This window comes from Dama dama, chromosome 17, assembly GCF_033118175.1.
Source record: "Dama dama isolate Ldn47 chromosome 17, ASM3311817v1, whole genome shotgun sequence".
Taxonomy (NCBI): Eukaryota; Metazoa; Chordata; class Mammalia; order Artiodactyla; family Cervidae; genus Dama; species Dama dama.
This window is the reverse complement of record NC_083697.1, coordinates 14,224,874-14,244,996: the sequence shown is the minus strand read 5'-3', so window position 1 is coordinate 14,244,996 and position 20,123 is coordinate 14,224,874. Positions and strand designations below refer to the sequence as shown.

The 20,123-nt window shown below is 43.0% G+C and overlaps 1 protein-coding gene across 3 annotated transcripts in view; it reads right to left on the bottom strand.

The window, feature by feature from the left end:
- SEC24D (SEC24 homolog D, COPII coat complex component) overlaps nucleotides 1-20,123 on the bottom strand; it is a 114,400-nt gene that overhangs the window by 19,165 nt on the left and 75,112 nt on the right. For all 3 annotated transcript variants that reach the window (XM_061164135.1, XM_061164134.1, XM_061164133.1), the window contains exons 11-14: nucleotides 15,583-15,707; nucleotides 8,918-9,109; nucleotides 8,257-8,350; nucleotides 13-129 (exon numbers count right to left, since the gene is read on the bottom strand). In XM_061164135.1, coding sequence (XP_061020118.1) covers nucleotides 13-129; nucleotides 8,257-8,350; nucleotides 8,918-9,109; nucleotides 15,583-15,707 — 528 coding nt within the window. The remainder of the gene's footprint in view (nucleotides 1-12; nucleotides 130-8,256; nucleotides 8,351-8,917; nucleotides 9,110-15,582; nucleotides 15,708-20,123) is intronic.

Sequence of the window (20,123 nt, the reverse complement as noted above, 5' to 3'; positions counted from 1 at the left end):
GTTTACATATACCTTTTCTTTGTCCGTATTAATCATTTTTTTGTCATCTCTGTTTTTGAGTTTCCCTGGTGCTTCTGCAGTTGGCAAAGAGGAATGGAAGATGAACAGCTTCCCAGGACAGTCTGCTGCCTTTAAAAAAAAAAAAAAGACTTCGGTAGGAAAGTTTTATTGTAAGGGACTCTGAAAAATAAAATATAAGTCCTTTCTATGAGCTGGGCACTGTATACATCTCATTAATCCTGACAATAACCTTGTGCCTTATATAGACTGGGAAACAGGCTCAGGGAGGCTGAGAGATCTGCTTCAAGTCAAACAACCTGTAAATGAAAGAGACTATAAATATGCATCGGCTGCACTGCAGGGCTTGCAGAATCTGACTTCCCCAGCCGGGGACGGAACCCAGGCCCCAAACGGTGACAGCATGCAGTACCAACCCGTGGACCACCGGGAATCCCTGAAGAGCCAATATTTAAGTGTAGGTCTCTGTACCATGTTTTAAACACCTATTAAAATGATGTGTCCCAGTAAAAATACTTTCTCCTTTAGCCAACAGAAGTCTTTCAGAACCAGGTGAATCCCAAAAGTAGAAGTAAATAATAAGATTCCCAGGATCCTGACAGAATAGAAGCTCTTCTTTGAAACCGTCAGTAAACAGATGAAATCTGAACTGGTGCCCCGAGGAGGAATGCACAAGAATGCAACGGTGCTGCAGCGGCGTGAAACCCAAGGAGCAGCTTTCAGGCAAGAGGACAAAAGGAAAGAACGTGGGATCACGATGACCCGGCGACCTGTAGTCCTTGGGAAGTAACAGAGAGCCCAGGTGGGCGCCATGAATGTCGACTCAGCATCAAGATTTAAAATCTTATTTAGGGAGCTGAGAAGTAACCTGTGAGCAAAACTTACTGCAAGTAAGTAACGCAGGATCCTGCCCCTCTGCGGTCCTGCCTTTCTCCAAGTCACCTGGACACATCGTTGCCTCGAAATGAAGACAACCGTTCTGATCACAGAGGTGGCTTTTCTCCCTGTGACGCCTGAAGGCTTTCCATTACAGAGTAAAGTCCCCATCCCTTTATCTGGGCAGGAAAGCCAGGAAACAGTGGGATGTGTTGCCACCAATATTTGCTGTGTGCAGCTCTGCCCCAGACCTTTGCACACATTTCTTATTTCATGCGGACAACCTGGGGAAGAAGGTAGTGTGGGTTGCATATTAAGGTCCGGAGAACCGAGGCCCATCCAGCCTGGCCCAGGTCACAGAGCATGTAAAAACAGCTCCCAGGCCCTTTGGAGCTGAGTCTGAGTCTGTTTTCCAGTCTAATCTTGCCCTGACCATCCCCTCCACTGGAAGTTCTAGCCCTCCCTGCTTTCCTGGAGTACACCATATGCTTTACACACCTCTTTATCTTTGCACATTCTGTTCCCTCTGGCTGGAGCACATCTCTCCCTCTCTGTGACCTGGAGCGGTGTGTGCAAAGATGGGGTTCAGTGGCACACGCGATGGGCCGGGTCAGCTGCAAAATGTGTTGTGAACTTATTGCTAATAATAAGGTATGTGGGTTTGTGACTAACTTCCTCAAAAAGCAAATGAAGAGAACTCAAGGTGAGCCCAGTGCTATGTGTCTGACCATGTGACTCTGATGCGCTTTGTGGACAGGTCCCAGGGGGCGGGTCCCAGCTGACACCCTGGGAGGGGGTAACCCATGCCCGTCCCATCTTCGCTGTGTGACTCAGTATGAGCAGCAGCTTTACTGTTGCCCGAGACTTCTATTGAAAATTACTGACAGACACAACATTAATGCGGAGGAGGGAAGGCTGCCTTCTTCTCATGGTGCAGACACCACACAGGAGAAGCAGGCGGTCAACACTCTTGGCAAGAGACACACGTTAGCTCCAATAACCAAAGCCTAGTAGAATTTCCAGTGATACTGATACCAACACATTAAAGGCTTTGAAATTCTATGACTAAAGCTTTTTCATTTTTGTCACTTTTACAAAAGTGTTTTTTTGTCTTAATTCAAGTAGCAGAAAAGGTATAAAACTTTTCTTAAAGGTCTATCTTCTCCCTGACTTTTCTTGCCTCACCTGCCCAATTTCCCTAAGGAATTTATTGTCAAAAATTCTTCTATCTGTCTAGATCTTTGCTACTCATGGAAGGATTATAATTTTATACCACAGGAGTTAACAGCATGGGTATGGTTCCTGTCTGCAAGGGTTTAGAATCCCAGCCATTTTATTAGCTAAATGACACTGGGCAAAATATTTAACTTCTCTATGCCTCAACAGGGCTTCCCTTGTGGCTCAGCTATCAAACAGCTGCCTCCAATGCAGGAGACCTGGGTTCGATCCCTGGGTTGGGAAGATCCCCTGGAGAAGGGAAAGGCTACCCACTCCAGTATTCTGGCCTGGAGAATTCCATGTTGCAAAGAGCTGGACATGACTGAGCAGCTTTCACTTTCATGCCTCAATTATCTAATTATATGACATAGGAAACATCGTAACTGTTTTACAAAAATACTGAGAGAATTCAATGATGCAGGACATGGTGTTAATCCTAATTACACATACATGACTGCCTAGTTAATACTACCCACTGAGTAAAACTCTGAAGGAAAAAAGATAAAGTATAACATTAGGGAAAAAAATTAAGAAGCCATATTTATCTATTTATATATATAATGGCTATTAATTTCAGATATAATTTCATTAATCACATCCTTTAAAAAATCTTTTATAAGTAGCAATAAAAGAAAGAGCTCCTATGGCTTTATACGCTTTATGTCCCTACAAAATGTTACGTTTCTACCAGAATCTGATTGTGCCCACATGAGGGTATCACACAGGATTAGACGAGTGACATGCCATTCTCGTTATGATGGAAACAGGCTGAGGAAGGCTGACCTGGAGAACCCATTGTTCAAAGTTCAGCTCCAACGTCCTTTCTTCCGAGAGAGGTGTTATGGTTGCCCTTGGCAGAGCTGCTTGCCTCTACCTCTGCCCCACTCTGCTCTATAGGTGAGACTTTTCTAGAATTCATGAGCCTTTATGATTCTGCTGTCTTCCAGGATCTCCGGTCCACGAGGAAGGCAGGCCTGTGACTTTCCTACCGCGGGTCTCTCCAGCCACACCGCCCGCCCTACCCCTGCCTCAGGTCTGGCCCCTCACCCTACAGGTGCCCCATGAATTCCCGTGGAGGGAACGTGGTGATAGCATCTTGAAACCAAACGGAAGCGAAGACGACTGAGAGATGGACTCCCCGCATCTAATGGTGTACTTGAAGCATAACCGCTCAAGGCCATTTCCCTCTAACTTTTTTGGCAAACTCTGTTTATCTCGTTTTATGGGAAAGTGAAAGCTAACTCAGAAAACTGTTCTGAGGCCAACTTGAAAGACAGTGCCAGCAATTCACATACAGTTGGATTATGAGTTCAGATTTTAAAATAGATGCAGATTTTGAAAGACTATATATATTAAAAAAAAGACACTACGAGTACAAGGTGCTGTCGACACGGAAGCGTGTACAACAGAAAATAGAGAACTGAAGACTTTAGCTGGAAAGTATGCGTAAGAACGTTCCAAACAGTCCCTTTTTATCTTTGTGACAAATCTGCACATGTTTTATGTCCATTTTTGTCTTCTGTCTTTGCTTCAAAAAGTTTATTACAACTAATTATATATAGCTTTGACTTGGCATCTATCTGATAGAAGGTAAAGCTATAATTCAAGTGGGGGAGTCTGGTTCTGCGGCGTCTCCGCTTGGACACAAAGAACAAACGGTGTGCTTTGCTGTCCTCTCAGCCTCTCCTCCTGCGCAGAGGGGATGAGACCCTGGGCCCCGGCCTCCGGGGAAGAATACTCTGAGCTGCTCACTGACCTGCCGCAGACCTGGACACTCCAGAGGCACTCTTTGCCCTCCTCCCCACGGCTTTTTGGGAACATCAGCAATAAACATCATGTCTTGTATTACAGAGTTACATCTCTTCCACACACTGTAAGCAACTTAGAAACAGGGACAGTAGTCCTAACACTGTCTCATAAAACACAGGCATTTGGTCAGTCTTTGCTGATTGAAAGAACAAGTGAACGAATGATGTGGTCTCTTCAATATTTAGATACTACCCTGCAGATTCTCAAAACTGTTAGCCTTCAGCCTGATAATGACTTCAGGCAAGACTTTTAGTACCCTTGTATATGTTTATACAAATTTAAGTCTGACTGATTTTTAGTCACACAGAAGCTGAAAGATGATGAGATAGTATGACTGTCAGGGGCAGCTGAACTATCATACACACATTAGACATTTACACACTTTTACACAAACACACATTTACGCTATTTTTTCTTCATCCGAACCTGATAAAGTTGCTTGAGGCAGATAGTATAACCCACAGACAAGCTCCAACTGTACTATAGTAGTTTCTGCTCTTATACAACAAATTATAATCACCTGGAATCTTCCTGGGAGATGCAGAAGAAATATTTTTCATTAGTTTGTTATTTATAGCAATAATCTATTTGTAAAAAAAACTTTTGATGAAACAGACAATTAAAGGCACATAATAACAGAATTCCTAAGGCAAATGTAAGGAACTAGAAATCAGTAGAAAGGTCAGGGAAACCGGAACATCCACCCTAAGCAGTATTAGCAGTTTTATTGTAGTCAAGGCTAAAACAAACTATGAATTAGAACGCTTATCACAACTGACTCTAGGAAACCAGCTAGTGAATCTTTTCTACATGTTAGAGACTGAATCATTCAATAATGTCTCCACTTAATGTTCTACACAAGAAAGAAACTTTCTTCATTATGTTCTTTCTTAATTTAACCATCAGTTTAAAGCATAGAAGAGCTTCCCTGGTGTCTCAGTGGTAAAGAAGCTGCCTGTTAATATAGGAGACACGGGCTCGATTCCTGGTCAGGGAATATCTTCCTGTGCCACGGGGCAACTAAGCCCCTGAGCCCGGGATCCAGAGCCCATGTGCCACAGCTGCCAAAACTTGGGGTCTGCAACAAGAAAAGCCACGACAGTGAGAAGCCTGCACCCCGCAACGAGAGTAGCCCCTGCTCACTGCAACTAGGGCAGCAAAGACCTGGCACAGCTAAAGACATAAATTAAAAATAAATAAAAGCAGAGACTAAGACATTAAATCATAGTTAAATGAAAAGCACTCTTAGTCCAAGTGTAATGTGAAGCTGGAAGGGTCAGGCATGCAATTTTCTGCAGAGTTAACTTAATGTGAGGATATTCTCAGAGACTGCAGAATGAGTAGCAATTCTTGATGCTGGTGGTTCTGAAATACAGATAGTCAGTAAACTGTGGAGCTGATGAATCAGGATCTCTGGAAGTGGGGCCAAAAGTTGTAGTTTTAAAAAGCACTTGCCCTTTAAACACGTGACTGCACTGACATTAGCTGGGGCGTGGCCGCCTCCTCGTCCTTCTGCAGCCGAGGGGCCTGTGCAGGGTTGGGGCTGGGGGAACCTGGCAGCAGGCAGGGGCAGGAACCGCCACCGACAGCATGTCCAGCTCCTCATCTTCACAGAAGGACGGTTATTTACCTTCTCCAAAAGGAGTTCATTCTACTTTGTAAGAATAGTGTACTTATTAACTTTGATTTCTGATTAGTTATATTTAGAGGTTCGTTTCTTCTCTTTAAACGTCAGTGGAAAGGCATATGTTACTCTAACATTAAAACTGCAAGCATAATATAAAAATAAAAAGGAGATGGGCTGAAATGAAGTGGCCTCTGGTAACGGACGGGCAGCTGAGAACACAGTGCAGTCGGCGTGGTGCTGAGTGGCCTCCAGGAACACCCTGCTCACTAGGGACACAGTGATTTCCGTCCTGCACCCTAACACCACACTCTGGACACTGGAAAGCACGCACACACACTGCTCCCTACATTTTTTCTTTCTAGGAAGCTTAGCAGCCTCTAGACCTCGTGTGGACTGCCAGTGCGGAACCCACTGTGACAAGACAGTACTGCTCCCTTTTAGAAATGATATATGAGGTTGAACTGGGATTCTGTATGCATATTTTAATGACGCCTGTATTTTCTTTTATGGATGAAATTTCCTGTGTGTGTGTGCACGCCTGTCTTTTTAAAAAAATTATTTACTAGTAACTACAGAACTAAGATCATGCTAAGATCTGGTCCCATCACCTCATGGGAAATAGATGGGGAGACAGTGGAAACAGTGTCAGACTTCATTTTTTTGGGCTCCAAAATCACTGCAGATGGTGACTGCAGCCATGAAATTAAAAGACACTTACTCCTTGGAAGGAAAGTTATGGCCAACCTAGATAGCATACTAAAAAGCAGAGACATTACTTTGCCTACAAAGGTCCGTCTGGTCAAGGCTATGGTTTTTCCAGTGGTCATGTTTGGATGTGAGAGTTGGTCTGTGAAGAAAGCTGAGTGCCAAAAAATTGATGCTTTTGAACTATGGTGTTGGAGAAGATTCTTGAGAATCCCTTGGACTGCAAAGAGATCCAACCAGTCCATCCTAAAGGAGATAAGTCCTGGGTATTCACTGGAAGGACTGATGCTGAAGCTGAAACTCCAGTACTTTGGCCACCTCATGAGAAGAGTTGACTCATTGGAAAAGACCCTGATGCTGGGAGGGATTGGGGGCAAGAGGAGAAGGGGGTGACAGAGGATGAGATGGCTGGATGGCATCACCGACTCGATGGGCATGGGTTTGAGTAAACTCCGGGAGTTGGTGATGGACAGGGAGGCCTGGCGTGCTGCGATTCATGGTGTCACAAAGAGTCAGACACGACTGAGCGAATGAACTGAACTGAACTGAACTGAACTGAAAGAAGAGCCCTTGTGGCTCAGCTGGTAAAGAATCCGCCTGCAATGCGGGAGATCTGGATTTGATCCCTGGGTTGGGAAGATCCCCTGGAGAAGGGAAAGGCTACCCACTCCAGTATTCTGGCCTGGAGAATTCCATGGACTCTGTAGTCCATGGAGTCACAAAGAGTCAGACACGACTGAGCGACTTTCACTTCACTTAAAGAAGAGCCACTCTGCGGTCTTAACTAATGATTTACTGGCTTGCGATTCTCCACTCATCTTTCCTCTCAGGCACGTGCATGTGAATATACTGTTACTCCCAGGATGAACTCATTAGGGTAGAAATACCTGTAGCATCATGTATAACTTATCACATATCAGGAAATTTGCATATGAATTTCTAGACACCTTATCGGAGGACAGAATAACAACAACTGCAGAACTTTCAAACTGAAACAGATATTTGTCTTTAGCACTGTGGAATAAAATAGGAATTCCTAAAGTCTTTCTGTAGTCCCAACAATGATCACTGCTGGCTTCCACGGGGTGAAAATTAATATTTCCAAATCGCTTTCAGATATAAACTTTATCTTTAATTTTATGTTAAATTAACATGTATTGAGGCTTTTTGAGGGATATCTGCAAGTCTTTGATCTCATCAGTAAATACTCTGAAGATCAAAAAACCCAGGCAAGCATCTATACTGGAACCAGACTAAAACGTCTGGTCACAAAATTTATGCGGAAGTAGTTCATAAACTTAATTCCGTAGGGTTGTTGTTGCTGTTTGTTATTATTGCTAGCCATTTTATCTTAAAAATTAATTTAAATGTAGCTTTAATAATAAGATTAAAAAACCAATTTCAGGAACTAGCTGTCTAGACCAAAGGTGACTCCTGTGCTAAGGTAATAATGATTAGGAGTGAAGCACTTTCCAACCATTCTGCCTTCCTCAAATCACTGTCCTTATTACGATGACAATGACCAGAGTCACTTTGGCCCAGCTTCCCAAGCAGAGACATGCCAACCCCACACCCACGACGCGTTCGGGAGGCCCAGCAGCATCTGCTTCTGCCACTGACTAGTCACAACTTTGCCCCTGCGTGTTTGAAAACCCCAAGGAAGGAGAGAAATGGGGGTTTTCCTCTTCATATCTGGTGGTTCAGATGTTGCTGCAATAATTTAAAAATAGATCACATAAAGTTCATATAAAAGCCAAAGGGAGGAGCTAAACTGGAAACCCTGACAGAACCAGTTGCTCGGATGCTAACAGCACTGGAATGTAAACCCTGGGAGCGAGCTGCGGTCTGGCCGTTTCCTCCTGAGATTTGCGGGGAAGTGGGGGACAGCCTCCAGCAAGCTGCATGCTTTAATGAAGGCTGTATTTTTTTCATGGATGAAACTTCCCGTGTGTGTGTCATTTCTAAAGTTCACTTACTACCAACCACAAGAGGCTTCTGCTCACCTTTAGGGCTTCCATGCCAGCCTGGATGACAGGGGCAAAGACGGTCTCATTCTCATTAGAGTCTGCAAACATCTCTGGAATCTGATCCAATAAACTGTAAGAATGAATGAGCAAAAGGCTTTAAATACTCAGCATATTTATAACACACATCAAGAAGTAACTCACGAGCACATCGAGGCTAAATACATGTGGTGTTCATTTTACACTGAACGCCTGTGCGTGAATCTCACAGGTCCCTCCTCAGGGAACGATACCCTGGTGTGGTTTGGCACCAAAATTCATGATTTGGTTGGAACATTTACAAAAATCACGCTCTTTATAAATGTTACTTTTCTATTTACCACATTTCTGATCTCTTAGACTATGATTATACAACAGTGGCTACATCATCAGTGAAAATGCTGATCCACGCAGAGGAAATAACTCCTGCGCTGCCTCTCCAGCAAAGAGAAGGGAGGGACAGGGCTGAGTGTGAGTACTAAATCATTCCTCGTTTCAGACACTGGTCTACGCTGAGAAGAGACAGACCTAACGTAGAGGTTTATAATCCATGTGTTAAAACCCCCTTGTTAATGACAAAGCAAGACATATGTGATTGAATCAAGACATGAACAGACAGACCAGTGGCCTGGGTCTCAGTTATAAAGCACTTGGTACTTGCTTGTGGATCACAGACTGAGATTCTTGATAGTTGACAAGGAAACCATCCAACAGAGGAACAAAGACCTCGCTGACGTCAGTCACCACCATCATCTGAGGCTGGGCCAGGTTACTCTTCACATTGAAGAAATGCAGAACTTTGTTATATGTGATGAAACCAACTCGAATTGCAGAAGTTTCTTCTTGATCTTCCCTGTGAGAGGGGTGGGGGGGGAAAAGTTTGAGGCTCTTTCATAAATTTATGAGAGAGGTCTCTATGAGAAATCCAGTAAGGAATTTAAGTTAAAAAAATTCAGTAAGGAATTCCATAAGACATATGGAAGATATGTTTTAAAGTTTTGTTATCATTTACCAGATGTAGATAATACTGATTCACAGTGGTGGGGCGGGGGATATTTCAAAACTAAGCAAGTTGATAAAAAAAATTCTCAAAAATCTAGGTAAAACAACAAATAGATATTATGAATTTGTTTGTATTTTTCTAACATATTTATTCTCAAGCCATAGCAATTACAAAGTATTCCACCCCCGCCCCCACCACCATAAACAAGCTAGGCTTATTACATTCTTTATAAACAAAGCTCTCAGAAGTCACCAGAAGGTCACAGTAACAGATGGCATATCTGAAGAGAAACACACGTTCAGATCACAAACGGGACAGCTATTTTATCAAGAAGGGACCTGCTCCTCCCGTGACTTGTCTTACACATTCTCAAGACTCAACAGGAGATGGGCTAGGTTTTGAAAGTTATATACCATATAATGGAGAAGGAAATGGCAACCCGCTCCACTGTTCTTGCCTGGAGAATCCCACGGACAGAGAAGACTGGCAGCTACAGTCCACAGGGTTACAACAGTCGGACACGACGTGGCGACTAAACCACCATACCATATAAACAAACATACAGGACAAATACGTGAAACAACCACGTCTACGAATTGACAATGAAATTATTAGGTAACCATTTGTGCTACTCACAAGTAAACAGTAAAAGCAATAAGGACTACAGAATTGTAACAGAGCGTTTAAAATTTTTTGCAAAATTCCAGGACAAGGCTCTGCTGTTCCTGAAAGGAGTATACAGGCACGAATCTTCTTACTCAAGTCTGTACTGAGTAAATTTATAGCTGAGCGGTCTGGACTTCCGTGTTTTCCCTCTTCCTCCCTCCCCCTCCTGCTTCCACACCCCTTTCTAAAATAGCACACCCGGACACCAGTGATGCTCTTCCAGATAATCAGCAGTCGACATAACAGCGCTTAAGGACTGTGTTAAAGCCACAGGTGCCAGTGTCTCTGACCCTCAGACGTCAGCAAACATTCTGCTCAGGGAGAACTTTTTTGAAAAAGAACCTAGCGTGCTTGCTTTCTGAACCTTGCATGTGGCCTAGAGAGCTACCTGAGTACAAGAGGAAGGAAAATGGAATGACATGAAGTTCCAACCGCTGGTTCCACCACAGACATCCCAGTTTCCTTGATGTTCCAGCAGAGTACAGGCTGACTCTTGACTTTAATATTCTCTTTTATTTTTCTGTTTACTTTGCTGATGGCATTGGCTCTTCACTGTGGCCTTGATAAATGAGTGGGCAGTTTAAATAGATCCTTATAATCTCTTCCACAAGCACTTGGTAAATGTTTGTATTTTGGACTCGCAAAATTTTTGGAAACAGGAATCCGTCTCTTTTGTAACTACACACACACAGACTCTCACGCACATGCACATCCTAAACTGCGTGACATCAGGCAACCAGTGACAACACTCTACTGCATCCATGTGTTCCCTCTTCCTTCCCTTTTCGTTAGACTTTTACTCCTCGAGGCCAAGCACAAGTCCTCCTTCTGTGAAACTTCCCCTGATGCCACCAACCAGAAGTTATTTCCTTTTCCCAACTTCCTACAACTCCTTCTCAGTTGGCTCTTGGTAGAGAGTGTCTTTCAGCTAACATTTCCTGAATCCTTGCCTATAATCCAATAAAGGTCAGGGCTCAAGGCTTCTGCTCTCTGCTCTCAGAGGGCCTAGCACAACGTGGGGAATTAGAGGTCTTGTTGAGGACGATTATCATGATGGTGAAACACGTGTTTGGGATGGCAGGTTAGAGCCCAGACTGATAAACTGATTGTATCTTTTCCCAGCTCCAGGTGAGTGATGTTGCATTGGTAGCTTAAAATCAGCCTCCTGGAAGTGTTTACACCACAGGAATGAGCAAACAATGCAAATAAAGGCTTTGCTTATTTCAGAGCAGTTTTCCAGCACATCATTGGTTAAGCTCCTATTTCCCAGTAAACCTTGTATTACATAAGAGAAAAATGTCCAGCAAATCATGAAGGGCATTTATTCTCTTTTAATAGTTAACTCGGAGTCAGCCAAGGCAAAAGACACAAAAACTATAGAGAAGAATCTGAATTGCTATTCCCCATTGGCCTTGGGCGTTTTTAGTGATGGGAAAAGAGTATCCTGGGATTCATAGGGTTCACTTAAATTCTAATTAACATTTTTTATAAATATCTAATCAGGACATCTCACATTATTACAAAATATTAGGAGCAGTGTTTTCATTGGAACAGTTGTTTTTAAATTTAAGAAAGAACTATGCTAAAATTTTCTTTTTCAACAGGATAGCTGCCTTGATAAACCATATCCAGAAGAAAATGGAATCTGTCTCTCCTTCATGTTAATTCTATACCAATTCTGTAAAGTTATAGACAGGATATCATAAAGAACAACGTGGTTTGTTCCCTTTTTCAATGACCCTTTCCCTCAACACTCGCCGCTATTATAATGGAATGAATCTGACAGAGCAACACCAGAGATATCAAGTAACCTGAAGAACTAGAATATTCCAAAATCAAACATTCTGAACAGATTAGCTACACCAGCATTAGACACAAACAACTCAGAAAGAAAGCCAAGAGTCTGGTCTGAATAACAAGCAAAACACTTCAATCTTTTCTGTCCTTTTCCGGAAAAGTCAGACAGAGAGGGCTGCCACCCTGGCCACACCAAAGATGCAAATTCAAAGTTCAAGAGTAAGGAACGGGCTTTCCCTTCTCAAAAGACTAGCTGAGAGATGGACATGCCTTAGACACTCGTGGTCGTGGTGGATTAGTCGCTCAGTCGTGTCCGACTCTTGTGACCCCTTGGACTGCAGCCGCCAGGCTCCTCTGTCCATAGGATTCCCAGACAAGAACACTGGACTAGGTTGCCACTCCCTCCTCCAGGGGATCTTCCTGACCCAGGGACTGAACCATGTCTCCTGCATTGCAGGCAGATTCCTTACCACTGAGCCACCAGGGAAGACCCGACTTAGACATTAACCAAGACTTATACTGTGCTTTAGAAATGCTCTTGGGCATATTACCTGCTTTAATTCAAAGAATTAAATGGCAACCATACCATCAAAAATATAGTTATACACATGCATACTTACATACAGCCCAAAATAGATTTCATGGAAGAAAAGAAAAAATAATTTGTTTTAATCTAAAAGATGTGCTCAGTCATGTCTGACTCTTTGCAACCCCACAGACTGTAGCCCTCCAGGCTCCTCTGTCCATGGAATTCTCCAGGCAAGAATACTGGAGTGGGGTACCATTTCCTTCTCCAGGGGATCTTCCTGACCCAGGGATCGAACCCACATTTCTTGCGTCTCCTGCACTGGAATGGTTGCTCAGTCGTGTCTGACTCTTTGCGACCCAATGGATTATACAGTACGTGGAATTCTCCAGACTAGAATACTGGAGTGGATAGCCATTCCCTTCTCCAGGGGATCTTCCCAACCCAGATATCGAACCCAGGTCTTCCACATTGAAGGTGGATTCTTTACCAGCTGAGCCACCAGGGAAGCTCATTTTAAAAGATAAAGAGAAGGTATTCTGGCTTGAATAAGAACTTTTATGAGAAATATTTGAGAAGTGGCAGGGAATAGCCAGCAGTATCTTTTTATTTGTATTTTTCTCCTATCTTTTGCCAAAGTCATATGTCTGCTCCAATGGTATATAAAAGTTATGATGACACCTAATAGTGTGATTTTATAACTTTCATCAATAGGTTACAAGCTTCATATCAGCAGTGTGCTGAAAAGGCACATGGGGTTGGTGAAGGGACTAGTCATGTGAGAAAGGAATCTGAAGCAGTCTGAGAGAAGGGGAGAGACTGTTTCCAGAAATCAGTAGCTTCACACTTAAAGCAAGCAGAGAAGGAGCATACCTCGACATAATAAAAGCCATATATGACAAACCCACAGCAAGCATTACCCTCAGTGGTGAAAAATTGAAAGCATTTCCCCTGAAATCAGGAACAAGACAAGGGTGCACACTCTCACCACGACTATTCAACATAGTTTTGGAAGTGTTGGCCACAGCAATCAGAGCAGAAAAAAAAATAAAAGGAATCTAGATAGGAAAAGAAGAAGTGAAACTCTCACTGTTTGCAGATGACATGATCCTCTACACAGAAAACCCTAAAGACTCTACCAGAAAATTACTAGAGCTAATCAATGAATATAGTAAAGTTGCAGGATATAAAATTAACACACAGAAATCCCTTGCATTTCTATACATTAACAATGAGAAAACAGAAAGAGAAATTAAGGAAACAATACCATTCACCATTGCAACAAAAAGAATAAAATACTTAGGAGTATATCTACCTAAAGAAACAAAAGACCTATACATAGAAAACTATAAAACACTGATGAAAGAAATCAAAGAGGACACAAACAGATGGAGAAATATACCGTGTTCATGGATTGGAAGAATCCATATTGTCAAAATGACTATACTACCCAAAGCAATCTATAGATTCAATGCAATTCCTATCAAGCTACCAACAGTATTCTTCACAGAACTAGAAAAAATAATTTCACAATTTGTATGGAAATACAAAAACCCTCGAATAGCCAAAGCAATCTTGAGAAAGAAGAATGGAACTGGAGGAATCAACCTGCCTGACTTCAGGCTCTACTACAAAGCCACAGTCATCAAGACAGTATGGTACTGGCACAAAGACAGAAATATAGATCAATGGAACAGAATAGAAAGCCCAGAGATAAATCCACGTACCTATGGACACCTTATCTTCGACAAAGGAGGCAAGGATATACAATGGAAAAAAGACAACCTCTTTAACAAGTGGTGCTGGGAAAACTGGTCAACCACTTGTAAAAGAATGAAACTAGAACACTTTCTAACTCCTCAAGTGTGAAATTGAGATGTAGTATATTAAAGCAGCCCTGTGAGAGGTCTGTGATCAAAGACGTCATTTTCGGCAGAAAGCCCATCCTTGTCAAGTGTCCCTGAGAACGAGGTAACAGAAACTGTACTCAGAACCGCTGGCAGGCAGCAAGGCCTTTTTTTTGCCCCATCTTCATCTTGCTCTCAGCTCATTCTTCACTGCAAGCTTCAGTTTGAAATCACCTCGGTGTTTTCTTAAACATCCCCACTGCTTTTCCAAACCATCTCCTTGAGAATACGATGACTTCAGCTTCACGGATACAAACAGAACGGCTCCTGGGAGGTCCGGCAGCAGCGCTCACTCAGCTGAGCTTCACTCACAGGCACCACAGCCCCAGCCACACGTGGGGCAGAGAGAGGAGGGGGCGCCCGAGCGCTCACGGAGCCCCGGGGGCCGTGGGCAGCCCACCCCGCAGAGCACCCCTTCCGGGACAGAGGCTGCTGGTGTTCAGGGTGGGGGGAGGGGCGAAGAGATTAAGGCTGGTGCACACACTAGGTTTCAGACGGTCTTCCACAGCCGCCTTTTGTCCTTAAGCGCACCTTCCTCTTAAAAAAAAGGCTTTCTCCCTGCTCCAAGTCTCCTTCCTAGATGCTAGTTCCAATCCTAAACAAGCTAGTTTGCAGACGATAAAACATAGTCATGTGTGCTAACACACTTTCCATCTTTCCTTTTATGCACTCCCCCTGCAATGACAAGACAAGTGATGTACGCTATGCCCTTAAGTCACAGGTCACAGAGGCAGGAAGGCTGCCGAGGGGCCAGACAGGGAATCAGAAGGACAGAAGGAAATTTGGCCAAAGAGCCACGATGGCTGCCATGAGAAGGCGGTCAGTTTTCCTGTGTCCCTTAGAAATCCTACCACACCAGCAACTACCTGTTTCCACTGGAAAATCAGTGTTTTTGAAAAGGGAAAACTGACTGCCAAGGCTTTTCCCACCACACTGCTTGGATTTTCCTTACAACTTAGAATGCACTTTTTTAAGATCAGCTTTTGCTTAATTATTTGTTTGTTTTGGCTGCACCAGGTCTTAGTGACAACACGCAGGATCTTCGTTCTAGGTTGGGACACATAAGGTCTTGATTTTCAGTTGCAGCATGCAAACTCTTAGTTGCAACATGTAGTTCCCGGACCAGGGGCTGAACCCGTGCCCCCTGCATTGGGAACACAGAGTCTCAGTCACTGAGCCACCAGGGAAGTCCCTGGAATGTGTTTTGAATGTTGCTTACTGTGGCATTATTTCTTATCAGTTTTGTCTCTTTTTCTTCATATAAAAGAGCACTCTGACTCTCTAAGGATTATTTGGCGCTGTTTAAACAATTATCTAATGTCCCCATTACCAAAAAATCTCAATGGGCCATTCAGCCCTTGTTTTCTGGCCAACAAATTAATTCAGCAATATTGTGTAAGCTACAGAAAGAATGGAAGTTCCCTTACTTCGGAAGTCTCTCCAGCACGGTTTTCAGTTCTTCACATATGAGCTTCACAAGTCCATTCTTGATGTTACTATATGACACGTCAATCATGAAGATGAAGGCTGGTGGGTTGGGAGGCTTATTCTTCTACATGAAAGCAAGCAAATCACACACATATAAAGTACATGCATTTCATAATCAAATTAAAGCCCCCAGGAACTCTAGAAGGTCATCAGACCTCTCCTTTAATATTTTATGATATGACATCTGTGGAATCAAATCACTTTCTGGAACAGTCTCTGACACTATAAAAAAGGTAAAGGCTGTTTATTTTCCAGGCTGTGACCTGAGTCCCACTATTGAAGTAGACAGGATTATGACAGCTAAAAGAGAAGGTTCACTTTTGCAGGGCTCAGAAGGCCTTATGACCACAACTGCCCAAAGGTGAGTACGGTCTTGTGGGGGCCTTGCTTACAACCCTCTGCCTCAGGGGAAGAAATGTGTCTGGAACCCTGGCAGACTGTGCCCTCAAACAGTACAAAACTATAATTAGTGTTTGTTTTTGAAACTGAGGTTAAACTTCATAAACTTGATATCATCATGTTCAACTCTTCCTTTATAAGCTCTTTAAGGATATAAAATTACATATAAAAATATAATTGTATACTTGAAAATTTATACTATATTATTAAATACTTACCTGTCCCTTACATACTTATGGTAAAAAAAAAAGTTGAATACTGGGTCTTTTTTCTATTTGCTTGAAATAATCACTGTAACATAAAGCAGCTGCTAAATATGTTTTGTAGCTTTTGGTCCCTTTACTGGTGGGTGTTCAAACAGCTCTTAGCAAGGGATTCATCAGTTGGATTGTACAAAATATTTAGAAAATATTTAGAACCACAGGCAAACGTCTTTTGTGACACTAGAGAATAAAGAATTAAGGCTAATTAAATCTTAACTTTAGGATAAGTGAAAAATGTTCTAAATTATATTTTAATTGCTACAATTATAAAATTAGGTGATAATATCTCCCAATTATCTTAGTAACTCATCCTATATCCACTATAGGGTTAGATGTAACATTTCTCTAATAAAAGTCATTTGTTTAAAAAAAAAAAAAAAGAAAAAAAATTGCAGGACTTGAAAACTACCGACCTGATTATTTCATAGTTTTGCCACATCCAGAATCAGACCAACAAAGAAATATAAGAACTCTACTGGACTTCCCTGGTTGTGGAGTGGTTAAGAATCTGCCTTGCAGTGCAGATGAGACCAGTTCAATCCCTGGTCGAGGAAGATCCCACATGCCTCGGAGCAACTAAGGTCATGCACCGCCATTGCTGAGCCCAGGCTCCACAATGAGAAGCCCGCTCACCGAAACCAGAGAAAGCCGGATGCAGCAACAAAGACCCAGTACGGCCCAAAACACAACAAGTCAGAAAAAGAAAGTAACTCTACTGCTGTCTACGCGAGCAATTTTTATTGCAAATTTCTCGATTTCCACATAATCTAATTCCTAACATACTTATGCTGATTTACACAGAATTAAAACCATCATTCCCACTGATTAGACCAAAACCTGTGACCAAGCCAAATATGCCCTACCATTTTTACCTTCTCTCCCAAGTTCAGCATCACCAGTTCCCCACTGAATATCTTCCATTATCTCCAATCTACACATTTCTATGTAATGCATCCCTCTAACTTGTTTTTTGCATCTTCTTCATCCTCATAACTTTGTGTGTTAGACACTTCAGTCACGTCTGACTCTTTGCAAATGCACAGACTGTAGCCCACCAGGCTCCTCTATCCATGGGATTCTCCAGGCAAGAATACTGGAATGGGTTGCCATGCCCTCCTCCAGGGAATCTTCCCAACCCAAGGATCAAACCCAGTCTCCCACATTGCAGGCAGATTCTTTACCATCTGAGCCACCTACACAAAATTAATATGTCACTCTTTTAAAGTACATTGCCTTCCAACAGCTGTTATCAATAACATCACTACACATCAACCCAAAGGCTTGGAAACATGAAATTAGATGTGACACTTCCTTTTCTTTCCATCAAGTTCCATCGATTTATTCTTTCAAAACGCTTCTTTCACATGTTTTACCCCATTGCCCTCTTAGCCACTGGGAAGCTTCTCATCTCGGGCCTTAACACCTGTACTGGCTCCATCACTGGCCGCCTCCACCCACCACTCCACCCAGTCACTCCAGTGTGCTTTGCCCAGCCAAGCTTGGCAATGGATGGACTCTATATGCTGGTTTACTGGATCATCTCACTAAAAGTGCTCTCTTGAAGCTCACAGACCTCCTGGCTGCAAACCACAGTGACCTGAAACAAAATCCAGCTCTCATCCTTATTCTCTGTCTCTGGCAGACCACCATCCCTTTTTCAGCTGCTGAGGCACAAGGTCTCACTTCCTCTCCCACTTGTCCGATCTCTTCCTCTGTTTCTCACTGTCTTACCTTTTCCAAAGGATAGCTTCTTCGCTCTTCTTACCACATGATCCAGCATAGAATCTCATTTGCTCATTTTTAACCAGCACCTCCCTATCGGCGACTCCTCAGGTTCTCTCCTCAAGGTCTGTTTCCTGAGCTCCCAACCAGCCTTCCAGTCAACTACAGTCCAGCCCGCCTCCAGGGCAAGGCCCCACCAGCATCTTACACTCAGAAGTGTAGACAATGCTTCTCCCACTCTGGCTGGCCTTCTATAAGGAACTTACAGAAAGCATGATCCTCTTAAATAATCTGGGCTTCACACCCTCTTTCTCTCTGGAACTGTCCATCTCCCTTACTAGCCACATGGAGTTAACTGTGAAGCCCTCTGAGGCTCCTTCTAGTTCCAGTAACCAAATTTGGACCCTCATTTTCTTTCCTTTTAAAATTATTTTCAATAGTAGTAAAACACAGAAAATAATCTACCATCTTAACCATTTGGGCTTCCTTGGTGGCTCCGTGGTAAAGAATCTGCCTGCTAGTGCAAGAGATGCTGGAGACTTGGGTTTGACCCCTGGGTTGGGAAGACCCCTGGAGAAGGAAATGGCAACCCACTCCAGTATTCTTGCCTGGCAAATCCCATGCACAGAAGAGCCTGGCAGAATACAGTCTATGGGGTCACAAAAGAGTTGGACACAACTTATCGACTAAACAAGAACCACCGTTTCTAAGTGTAAAGTCTGTGCTATCAAGTACACTCACATTGTTGTGCAACTGTAACCACTATCCACCTCTAGCACACAAAACGGAAACTTCATCCCCATCAAACAATCATTTACCATCCCCTCCCCCTCCTTGTCCCTGTGAACCACTTTTCTACATTTCTAATTTCTGTCTCTATGAGTTGAACTACTCTAGGTACTTCATATAAGTAAAATCATACAGTATTTGTCATTTATGCGGCTGGCTTCTCTAAGCATAATGTCCTAAACAGTTATCCATGTTAAAGCATGTGTCAGAATTCCCTTCCTTTCTAAGGCTCACTAATACTGCATGTTATGTACATACCACATTTTGTTCATCCATTCATCCATCTATGGATACCTGGGTTGCTTCCACCTTTTGGCTATTGTGATTAATGCTGTTAAGAACACAGATGTACAGATCTCTCTCTGAGACTCTCTTTTAAATTATTTTGGGACTATACCCAGAAGTGGAATTGCTGGACCATTTGGCAATTTTTTTTTTTTTTTGAGAAATTGCTAAATGACCCTCATTTTCTCTTGCATGTTAACTGGTTAACTACTGTATTAACCAATCTCCCTCCTCTCAGGACATGGACTTCTGTCAGAATAAACTACCCAAGGCACAGTACAGACCCCAACACTGCTCCTCTGAGGACAGGCAGCTGACCGAGTCCCCAGAGTTAGGCACAGAGCCTGGTCAGAAGAGCGCCCAGTACCGTGCCACACTTGAATGAACGTGTAGATGGGTGGGTGGATTAACACCAACAATTCCCTCTTAGCCTTTAAGTGTCCTCATGGCCTACTGAATTAATAAAATTCTTCAATGGCCTGGCATTTGAAACTCCCCGTAATACTCATTCAGCAAACATGTATAAAAGCCTAAGAGATCAAAGCTATGCCAAGCCTAGTGGAACATAAAAGGATGGTCTGGTCTCAAAACAACTTCCCAGCTTTACTTCCTATCATGCCCCAAAACACATTCCTCCAATTTAAGTGTTTGCCATTTTCAAAACATTTTCTATCCAGAAGTCACAATCTAGTGGGCCTGGGCCAAGAAAAATATTTCCTTGGCTGGAAAAACTATTTTGTTTGGCATAGTGTTTTTAAAAAATATTTGAATGTGCCTGTGTTTTGGGGGAAAGAGGAATATACTCTCCAATTATTCTAGTCCCTCTTCCAGGGCCCCATCACTCATCTGCAACGCCCACTTCACCCCCAAAAGTGCTAACTCGCACTGTTACAATAGCTAACTCGCACACGACTGAAGTCGTGTGGACTCTGTGCGACCCTACGGACCGTTGCCTGCCAGGCTCCTCTGTCTGTGGGATTCTCCCAGCAGGAATGCTGCAGTGGGCTGCCAAAAGGAACTGG